At 44.7% G+C, this 11,643-nt stretch overlaps 1 protein-coding gene across 2 annotated transcripts in view; it reads left to right on the top strand.

Annotated features, from left to right (window-relative positions):
* Nucleotides 1-11,643, top strand: part of cntn2 (contactin 2) — a 226,451-nt gene that overhangs the window by 99,480 nt on the left and 115,328 nt on the right. For both annotated transcript variants that reach the window (XM_043716481.1, XM_043716479.1), the window contains 2 exons: nt 6,766-6,910; nt 10,794-10,969. In XM_043716481.1, coding sequence (XP_043572416.1) covers nt 6,766-6,910; nt 10,794-10,969 — 321 coding nt within the window. The remainder of the gene's footprint in view (nt 1-6,765; nt 6,911-10,793; nt 10,970-11,643) is intronic.

Consider the following 11,643-nt stretch of genomic DNA (forward strand, 5'->3'; position numbering starts at 1 on the left):
GGGGTGTGGGGGCAGACGGGGGAGCGGGCGGAACTGCGGTGTTGGGGGCGGGTGGGGTGGTGTTGGACGGGCTTTGGGGGTGGGCAGTGGCGGGCGGTGTTGAACGGGTTTGGGGGCGGACGGGGGAGCAGGCGGAGGGTCGGTGTTGGGGGCTGGTGAGGGGTGGTGTTAGGGACGGGCGAGAGTTCACGCGCGCTGTGCTGCTGCTAGTCTCCTGAACAGGGAGCAGACTTAATAGAAACCTCCAAGCCCTGAAGGAAAGGACTGAATTGATTAACCAAATAATCAATTATCTGAACGAAATAGTGCCCACCCATCTCGTCCAGATAATCGAGGTTCCTCTGTAATTGGCGCACAGCCAGATTAGATAATATTGAATCAGGGTCTTTAGTGTTGAAGATTTCAGTCAGCACCTTAAGTAAAAACAGGGAACACTGAAGAAACTCAGCAAGTCTGGCAGCATCTGTAGAGAAAAACAGACTTAACATTTTAAGTCTGGTATGATTGTTTTTCAGAACTGGGTAAGTTATTTTTGCCTCAAGATTTTGACTCAGTTCTTTCTTCACTAATGCTGGGGAATTCCAGCATTTTCCATTTTCTTTCAGGTTTTTATTTCAATTTCCAGCATCCACTGTATTTTCATTTTTAACACAATCACCCACTGCTTCCTCACTGAGGAACTCTATTTAAAACACTCCTCACAAATGGCAAATGATCATTTAAAAGTGAATCAAAAATGTTTTCAACATGCATGAAGGTTGTAAACTCAGTTGATAATCATTGAGTTTGACCTCACTTGACACCCCGATAGACAGGATTCATGATCACAATGACCTGGAATGCATCGATGTCTTGTTGAACAAGAACATGACTCAGAGATCGTAATGGAAAGATCTATCGTTGGAATTTCTGAAAGCATGATCTTGTACAGACAGAAATGACAGTTGCCATTATCCCAGAGGAACATGGGCTGATTTCTCATTACAGAGAGAGACACAGAGAAACAACTGGTGTTGAATTTAATCTGAGGGTCATCGTCCCTCAGGTGAAGGGTGAGTTTGAAAGGGTCGGGCGTTCATGGTGCCGTCAGCCAGAAAGGGTAGCAATCCCACGTTATTGGCATCCCTGTAGACCGTAAACCAACGTGCCAGACAACTAAGCTAACGAACCCCCTAGTACATACTTCCTTCTGTCTTGTCAAAGGGGGAACTGTAGCAAGATAAAGTTCATAAACTAACAAATTAGTCTTTTGTAAAATGTAGGACATGAATATACTGAACACAGTTTGAGACGCAATCAATTCCCTGCTGTTAGTGCCATAAAACATAATGAGATACACAGATCTGCCTCTCTTAAGAGTTGATCTCATTTACAAATGAGTTTCTCTCCCTATCACACTCTCCTCCATCTTTCTTTCTTTCTCTCTGTCTCTTTTTATCCCACTGCCTTTCTTTCTCCCATCGCTCCAACTCCGTTGTGTTCTTGCTCCTTCTCTCTTTTTTGCTGTGTCTCATTCATGTCTGAAACCTTAAAGAGTAGGGAAGAAGGAAAACAACTCCTCTTTCCATTCTAACTTTTCCTGACGGTTTTATCAGTTCTCACAGTGCGATTTAATTGAAACTTATTGGATTTTGATAAGAATTTTTAAAATTTATGGGTTTGTTCTGAGTATCAGAACAAAAGCAGCATTTCATCCCTCCCCTCATTTCAAGGTACACGTTGTTTGATAATAAGAACAATCTTCTTAAATGAAAATCTCTTTGTCTTGGTACAGGAGCTACAACAATGACATTAGTGTTTAGTTAAACCCCCTGCTGTGTATACTGAATGGAAACAAGTCTTGCATTAAAGGTGTACAGTAACATTGAATGAGGTTGATAACTCTCATTGTTTTAAATCTGAGTTCAATGTCCAACATTTTGCTGCTGTTTTAGCTGAACACTCCAGTGAAGTTAACTCTCTGTAGTAACAATGTAGTAACATAAAATGTTGAAGGCACCTTATCTCAATTGACAGAAATCACATTTCCGGGTCTTCAAGTTGCAGATTTGAGTTCTCTCTCACCATTATGTGGTTTGGAGATTCAGGCAGTGCTACACTGTTCTTGTTCTGTTTTAATTCTCAATCTTCATTCATAGGATGCAGGCGCTGTCAGAAGTGTGGTCCCTTAAAATTAAACATTAAACCAAGACCTATTCTGATATTCCAAGTAAATGTTAAGAATTCCTCTGGCATTACTTAACAAAGATATCCCAGTTTAAATTCCACTTTCAACAATTAGCAGTGAAAAATACATTAGCTGGCTATTCATCCTGTTGCCTGGTTTGGGATATAAATGTTGCATAATGGTACACTTATTAATATGTTATTAGTCACTGTTTGTTGACAATGCTTGATTGTACCTGAAGCACTTTGAGGCAGTCCAATGTGATGAATCTCTACAAAAGTACAAATTATATTATTCGATATCAGCTTGCTTTCTTGGCTTGGCTTCGAGCTCATCTGTTAGGTTTTATGCAATGAATAGCAGAGTTCTTAAATCATGGAAATTGCACACAGGGGAAAGCTATTGTCCTTCTCTAACGGTGGCTCTTCAAAAGGAGCTATTTATTCCAAATCACTCTTTTCCACACAGTTTTCCTTTGATACATCACAGGCTGAAGTACTCATGTGGCAATACACAAAAGCGTGATTCTCAGCTGTTCGTTTGAGGATTGTCTTAAAAGAAAACAGAGTGGGGGAGAAGCAATTGTCGAGCTCAGGTCCAAGGCAACTATCAGCACAGCTACTTATGATGGAGTGATGGAAATCAGGGATGTGCAAGACATCAGAATTGAGGACAGGTTTACAATGAGGTTGAAGTATAGGAAAGTGGAAAGCTACTAGAACATAGAAAATAAGATAGAATTGTGCTGATGATGCATCATGCAAGCTATTTGTGACAGAGCTTGGAATAAAATGTCTCCTTTTTCTGGTGATTTGCAGGATGTACCTTTATGTCAAGCAAAAGCCTATAATTACTTCTCCAGCCTATAATATCCAATACCTGGAAGGGCAAGGGAAGTAGCAAAATGGAAACACCATCGCCTCCAAATTCATCTCTAGGTCAAATACCCTTCCCAAATTTGACACATATTATCATTCTTTTATTGTCACCGGGTCAAAATCCTGGAACACCTACCACTAAGGACTACCAAAAGGTGACCTTCTCAAAGACTCGTTACTTCTCACATTGGTAAATCTTGCTAGTGATGCTGACATCCCCAGAATGATTTTTTTAAAAATATGACAACTTATCTTGCAGTTGTGAGTCTAAAGCTGTAAGTTCAAATCCTGCACCTGAACTTAACCTCCGAATCCAGGATGACATTACAGTGCACTACTGAGGGAGTGCTACACTGCCAGAGGTTCTATCTTTCAGTGCGATACTAAACTGAGGCTCCATCTGCCCTCTCAGATAAATGTAACACCATAACACTAACTTCCAATGAGAGAAGGAATTTTCATGGTGTCGTGGACTATATGTGTCCCTTCATTAACATCAGTAACACACATTATCTGGTCAATATCACATTGCTATCTGTGGGAGCTTGCTTTGATTACTGTGGTTACTCCACTATGATAGTGATTGCACCTCATAAAACAAGTAATTAACTGGCGATAAAACACATTGGAAACCCGGTGATTATGAATAACACTATAATTTCAAATCTTTCTTTCTTTATGGTGGATTTCATTCCTGGTAGTTACATGGTCTCCTCTACATCGGGGAGACCAAGCGCCAACTCGCCGAGTGGTTCAGGGAACATCTCTGGTTTGCACGGATCAACCATCCCTACTACCCTGTGACCAACCACATCAACTCCCCCTCCCACTCCCACAAGGACTTGCAAATCCTGGCCTCCTCCACCACCAATTCAAAGCCACCCATTGAATAGAGGAAGAAAGCCTCATCTTCCACCTCAGGACCCTTCAACCAATACTAACCTCAACAGTTTCCAAATCTACCCATCCCTCATTTCATCCCAGATCCAACCCCCCCAACTTGGCACCGCCCTCTTGACCTGTCCTACATGTCCATCTTCTTTCCTATCTCTCCGCTTCCCCACTCCCCACCAACCTATCACAATCACCTCCCACCTGCATCCACCTATTGCCATCCCATCTACTTTTTCCCCCAGCCCTATCCCCATGTCCCTAGTTATTTCTCACCCCCTTTTCTCTCTCCCTCATTCCTGATGATGGGCTGATGCCCGAAACGTCGACTCTCCTACTCCTCGGATGCTGCCTGACCTGCTGTGCTTTATCAGGGCCATGCTTTCCAACTCTGACTCTCCAGCATCTGCAGTCCTCACTTTATCCCAATTAGGTAGAAAAGTCCACTTAATGTTTAATTGGGCAAAGTGTGCTCCCTGTGTGTTTGTAACCCCTCATGTTTTGTCTGCTGTTTGTATTATCTCTGCATGTTCTACAGCATGCTTGTCTCAATAAGACAGTACAATTAATATGACTTTCAGATGTCCTGACATCTTTGGAGCTCAACTAAATAGATTTGCTATGAATATTTCATTGTGGGTAATGTGCCGTGATCAGTTCCTTTAGGCTGTGGCTTGCTCAAGACATTCACCCTATATTTGCTTCCAGTACATCAAACAAACCTAATTTATCTCCCCTACAGATTCAACATTATACGGCAATGGAAGAATCGGTTTATCTTGGATTGTAACTCTTTTCTTGTCCCACTGCAGTCATCAGTCAGGAATCTCAAAAACCTATCGTTTGGGATCTGTGTCATCTTTGATTGCACATAATAATTTGCAGCAGGGGCTCACCTATGCTCGGAGACCATTGGCTTAAGTTCGTATTGGATTCTACTCCTCAAGTGCCAGTGCGTAACCATACTTGTGTAAAGAATATCTATACTATATCTGTACCTCTTATGGGACAGCACGGTGGCTCAGTGGTTAACACTGCTGCCTCACAGTACCAAGGACCTGGGTTCAATTCCAGCCTCGGGTGACTGTGAGCAGTTCACACGTTCTCTCTGTGTCTGCGTGGGTTGGCTCTGGGTTCCTCCCCGAGATGTGCAGGATAGATGTATTGGCCATGCTAAGTTGTCCATACTTTCCAGGGCTGTGCAGGCTAGGCGGATTGTCAAGGGAAATGCAGGGTTACGAGGAGAGTGGCGTTGGGGACGGATCTGAGTGGGATGCTCCTCAGACGATCTGCACAGACACAATGGGATGAATGGCCTCTATCTGCACTGCAGGGATTCTATTACTCTCTTTCCTATAGCCTGCCCAGGGACACCCTCACGCTCTTCACTTCATTCCTGACAGGAGAAACTCAGCAGGTCTGGCAGCATCTGTGGAGAGAAAACAGAGTCAACATTCTGAGTCTAGTATGGTTCTCCGTTCAAACTCAACTGCAAACTTTGGAATCCCTACAATGTGGAAACAGGCCATTTGGGCCATGGACTGGCAGCATCCGAGGAGCAGGAAAATCAACGTTTTGGGCAAAAGCCCTTCATCAGGAATACAGGCAGGGGGCTTGCAGAGTGGAGAGATAAATGAGAGGAGGGTGGGGGTGGAGAGAAAGTAGCATCGAGTACAATAGGTGAATGGGGTGGGGATGGAGGTGATAGGTCAGAGAGGAGGGTGGGGGAAGGTAGCAAAGTGTACAGTGAGTGAATGGAGGTGGGGATGAAGGTGATAGGTCAGAGAGGAGGGTGGAGTAGATAGGTGGAAAGGAAGATAGGCAGGTAGGACAGGTCATGGGGATGGTGCTGAGCTGGAAGGTTGCTGCCTGACCTGCTGTGCTTTTCCAGCACCACTCTAATCTACACTCTGGTTTCCAGCATCTGCAGTCCTTGTTTTTACCGAGTTGATTTTAACCTTACTGCGAATCTTCTTGCAAGGATGCCTGCCTTGAAGTTCTCCTCCTCTCTTGACAAGAATCTCAGTGAGTCTCTCTCTCACTGCAACCCCCAGGTCATCTCCGCTGCCCTGAAGCTCTTACCAGTTTCCTCATTTCCCCTTCCCCCACCTCACCCCAGCTCCAACCTTCGGAGGAGCAGGAGAATCGATGTTTCGGCCAAAAGCCTATCATCAGGAATGAAGGGCTCTCCCCTTCAGTGTTCCCCCCTAAATTCCATTAAACCTTTGATACCAGATCAGCACAAACCTTGGAGAAATGCATCTGTGATTTCTGTAGTTTTCCCTCGATTCCTGGTCATTCTGTAGACGGAAAATCAATCCATCCTCCATAAATATTTTAGCCTTGTGTTAAATTTCAGAGATGTCAAACTACAGCCTAGTGTTTGCTACAAATGCCAAATAACCAGCATCACCTGGAGACACATTAGCATCAGATAATACAGAGGAAGCCTTTCAGCTCCTTGTGCCTGTGTCAGCTGTTTGACTGATTTGCCTATTCAATCCGACCATCCTAGCTCCCTCCCCAGAGTCCTGCAGGTTTTCCCCTTCCCATATGCGTACAACTGTCTTTCCATGTTTACTATTAGAATCTGTTTCCACGAGCTTCCCAACAGTATATCCCAAATCATAACAATTTGCTGCCTTCACAAAAGCTTCCACTACGCCATGGTCCATTTTCAAGCCACTGTTTTGATGCGGAGATTCATCAAAAGGTTTACCAAAACGTTCCTGCTCCTGGGACAGCAGTGAGCTGTGTCAAAGGAGCTGGAAAGCTACAAACACAATGCCGACAGATTGAGAATTGATGTGTTTTGTTTCCCTGTTACAGACTGGGTTGCTGCTCAAAGCGTGAAAGGGGATTTTGGACCAGTATTTGAAGAGCAGCCAAAAAACACCCTGTACCCTGAAGGTTCAACAGAAGGGAAGGTGACATTGAACTGCCACGTCCGAGCCAACCCACATCCGAAATACAGGTAGTACTCACTCAAGGAGTCGTAGCCCTGAACCAGGGCTGTTTGAGCAGAGCTGTTAGTTTGCAAATAATGTTCTTACCTGTTGAGATTGCTTACATGGGAAATAATTTCATTTATAAGATAGTGTGGTTCCATATTATAGGAACTGGCAGAAGCCATTCAGCCCCTCAAGCCTGTCCCATCAGTGAATGAGTGTTGGCTGATTTACACCTTCAACCCATTGATTTGCCTTGGCTCCATTTCTTTTATACCCTTATCAAGCAAAACAAGTTTTTTATTTAGTTACTCGTGGGGACATGGGCATCATTGGCTTGGCCTGTATTTACTGCCCGTCCCTAACTGCGCTTTGAAATGATCGTGGTGAGCTGCCTTCTTAAACCGCTGCAGTCCACCTGCTGTAGGTAGATCCACAATGATGTTAGGGAAGGAGTTCCATCATTTTGACCCAGTGACAGTGAAAGATCAGTGATTATATTTCCAAGTCATTATGCTGAGTGGCTTGGAAGGGGACTTGCAAGGGATGGTGTTCCTGTGTATCTACTGCCCTTGTCCTTCTGGATGGAAGTGGTCATGGATTTGGAAGATGCAGTCTAAGGATCATTGGTGCATCTATCTTGTAGCTCGTAGCAGCTTGTAGATAGTACACGCTGCTGCTACTGAGCACCAGTGGTGGAGCAGACATGGTTCCTCTCAAATGGGGGCTGCTTTGTCCTGGATGGTATTGAGCTTCTTGAGTGTTCTTGGAGCTGCACCCATCCAGGCAAGTGGGGAGTATTCCATCACACTCCTGACTTGTACCTTGTAGAGGGTGGAGAGGCTTTGAGGAGTCAGGAGATGAGTTACTTGACGCAGTATTAATTTCCCTACAGTATGGAAACAGGTCCTTCGGCTCAACAAGTCCACACCAACCCTCTGAAGTGTTACCCACCCAGACCATTCCCCTACCCTATGTTTACCCCTAATTAATGCACCTAACACTATGGGCTATTTCGCATGGCCAATTCACCTGACCTGCACATCTTTTGGAATGTGGGAGGAAACTCACGCAGACATGGGAAGAATGTGCAAAGCAAGTTTTGAGAAGATTTGTAACTCTGGTTGAGGTTCTGGATGTAGGTTTGCTCGCTGGGCTGGAAGGTCAGGCATTCCAGACATTCCGTCACCCTACTAGGTAACATCTTCAGTGGGCCTCCAGACAAAGCACTGCTGATAATTCCTGCTTTCTATTTAAATGTTTGGGCTTCTTTGGGTTGGTGATGTCATTTTCTGTGGTGGAGTCATTTACTGTACTTTTTCTCAGGGAGTGGTAGATGGGGTCTAACTTGATGTGTTTGTTGATAGAGTTCCGGTTGGAATGCCATGCTTCTAGGAATTCTCGTGTGTCTCTGTTTGGCTTGTCCTAGGATGGATGTGTTGTCCCAGTCGAAGTGGTGTCCTTCGTTATCTATGCAAGAGGGTCATGACCCTCTCCTCCTCTGTCTTATGAACATTTTGCAAGATGTCACCATCTATTTCCCTACAGTCTATACCTTCCATATCCTTTTCCACAGTAAATACTGATGCAAAATATTCATTTAGTGTCTCCCCCATTTTCTGTGGCTCCACACAAAGGCCACCTTGCTGATCTTTGAGCGGCCCTATTCTATCCCTAGTTACCCTTTTGTCCTTAATATATTTGTAAAATCTCTTTGGATTCTCCTCAATTCTATTTGCCAAAGCTATCTCATGTCCCCTTTTTGTCCTCCTGATTTCCCTCTAAAGTATACTCCTACTTCCTTTATACTCTTCTAAGGATTCACTCAATCTATCCTCCAACCTGATTTTGTAAACATTGTGTTTATATAGTGAATCTGGTTGAGTTTCTGGTCATTGTTAATACTGTAGGTTCCAATGATGGTAACGCCATTGAAATGTCAAGGGGTGGTGATTAGGTAGTTTCATTTTAATTGTCATAGTTAATTATTACATAATTGTTAACACAACATTTTAGTTCGATGGTACCATAATCTATGAAACTTCCCAAAGTCTTTATAGACTCACAGTTGAGCAAAATTAGACACTCAGCCACAGTGTCAGGGTGTCCAAGTTTAATATCCCCAGTGTGAATGCATATTGCACTCCCATTCGCTCACCTTCATTCTTGGAGCCTGCACTCCCACGTACTGATCATTGCCATTTTACACTCACGTTCACTGATCCTCTGCAAAAACTCTCGGGTTGACTCCTCCAGGCCGACCCTTGCCGGGTAACCAAGCGGTGAATCTGTGGGTGTGGGCAAGGTACCATCTGTACCTCACATGGCACTCGCTTCATGACGGTTCAGCGGAAGTGTAGGCGGGCCAAGCGCATATTGACCCAATACAAGTGAACAATTAGTGCCATTACTCAGAATCAGCAGAATGAGGGAGATGTCTGTGGCGTGACGGATTAATCTTGTTATGGGGAAGCCCGTAATGATAGTGGCAAGCAATCCGAACCCCAGGGTCATACTTTGAGGGCACGGTTTTGATTCCCATCATGGCAAATGGTAAAATTTAATTTAATAAAATTTGGAGGTAAAAGCTAGCCGAAAGGCTACTGTATGATCATCTATAAATTGTCAGAAACAACTGTGCCAGGCTATGGTAGGCTGTGAACCAGGTGCAGGATTAGTGTAGTTTGGTGTTTATTGGTTGGTATAGACATGATGGGCCAAAGGGCCTCTCTCAATGCTGTATGACTCTATAAACTGTGTCTGGTTCACTATGCACTTCAAAAAATCTGCCATCCCCACCCAATCTGGCCTACAAGTAACTCCACAGCAATGTGAGTGACTCTGAATTGCCCACTGGGCAATTAAGGGCGGGCAATAAATTCTGGCGGAACCAGCAATGCCAACATCCTGCTTTCGGGATCTCCCTGCAACCATTGGAAGTCCTCCTCCAACACTTTACCTCTCAGTCATGTCCAACATGCCTCCCTGCACGCATCCCGCCCCCACCCCAACTGTCTCACAAACTGTCAACCCTGCCTCCAGCGGAACCTCAGATCCCTGAGTTTGGGACAATCTATTGTCCCTCACTGCGCCCCCCCCCCCCCCACCCATTTCTTCACTGAAGATGGCTCTTTCCTGTGAACTGATGGGAACTCTTCTGTCTAACGAGAGAGCTGTCACCCGACAAGTTAAAGAGGTTGAGTGAAACCATGCTCCCAGCTGAAATTCACCCTGCCGTGCGGGAAGCCCATCCTCCACATAACTCCCAGTCCCTTACTCGTCTCCTTCCCATTGTACCTGAGTTCTATTTCCATTCGTTCCCTTTCTGTAGATTCACTGTCCATTACAACTAGAGAGAATCTTATTGTAACCTCTGCTTGTCTCCATTACAATGGATGTGCACCAACCCAGACCCACCCAAGTACTGGAACATGCTTGATGGGATCTGTGGCTGTATTTACAAAGAGCTTTGCTGGCTTTGCCTGGCCAGCAATACTCTCGCTGCTGCAAAGCTACTGAATGGGCATGAAATGTTTTGGCACCTTTCTGCAGTCAGACGCTATCCATCTGCATTTGTGTCTCTACTTTGCAGAATCTTTGTAAACCGAGATCAATTCCTGACTTACTTTTCTCTGTAAATGTGTTTTATCTCCATCGAGAGCTTTCTGAAATGGAAAGTAATTTCATCCACTAGAATCCTACATAATGGGATGAATTGGAATGCATTTAACCAATTCATATGTGAAATACCACCGTTACATTGGAATAGGTTTAGCTTCATGAAACTCCATGGATAGAGTTCTTTGTAATTTTGTAATAATTGAATAAAATGTATAAGATTTTTTGTAGACTATCTCTTGTTCATTGTAACAATAATTCCAGTGATTAAGTTTGATTGTGTCCTGGCAGCTGGAAGGTAAACGGCACCAATATTAACATTGAAAGAGACAGCCGTTACAGTCTGATTGGAGGGAATCTGGTGATCAGTAACCCAACGCGGTCCAAAGACCCTGGATCCTATCAATGTCTGGCAACAAACTCAATTGGGACCGTCATAAGCAGAGAGGCTTTCCTTCGCTTTGGCTGTGAGTTTTTTGGTGTTCGGAAACTTATCACAGGAAGCTCTGTGCCTTCAAGTGTGCGTGCAGGTGTGGGTGTGGGTGTACGTATTGAGGCTGTGTGTGTGTCTGCATGGATGTGTGGGTGTGTATGGCTGTGTGTGTGTCTGCATGGATGTGTGGGTGTGTATGGCTGTGTGTGTGTCTGCATGGATGTGTGGGTGTGTATGGCTGTGAGTGTGTCTGCATGGATGTGTGGGTGTGTATGGCTGTGAGTGTGTCTGCATGGATGTGTGGGTGTGTATGGCTGTGAGTGTGTCTGCATGGATGTGTGGGTGTGTATGGCTGTGAGTGTGTCTGCATGGATGTGTGGGTGTGTATGGCTGTGAGTGTGTCTGCATGGATGTGTGGGTGTGTATGGCTGTGAGTGTGTCTGCATGGATGTGTGGGTGTGTATGGCTGTGAGTGTGTCTGCATGGATGTGTGGGTGTGTATGGCTGTGAGTGTGTCTGCATGGATGTGTGGGTGTGTATGGCTGTGTGTGTGGGGGTGTGTCTTTATGGGACTGTGTATGTGTGTGGGGTGTGTGTATGTGTATGGTGGTTTGTGTATATGTGTGTGGGGGTGTGTCTGTATGTGACTATGTATCTGTGTGTGTATATGTGTGGCTGTGTGTGTCTGCATGGATGTGTATGTGTGTG

Source organism: Chiloscyllium plagiosum, chromosome 26, assembly GCF_004010195.1.
Source record: "Chiloscyllium plagiosum isolate BGI_BamShark_2017 chromosome 26, ASM401019v2, whole genome shotgun sequence".
In the NCBI taxonomy this organism is placed as follows: domain Eukaryota; kingdom Metazoa; phylum Chordata; class Chondrichthyes; order Orectolobiformes; family Hemiscylliidae; genus Chiloscyllium; species Chiloscyllium plagiosum.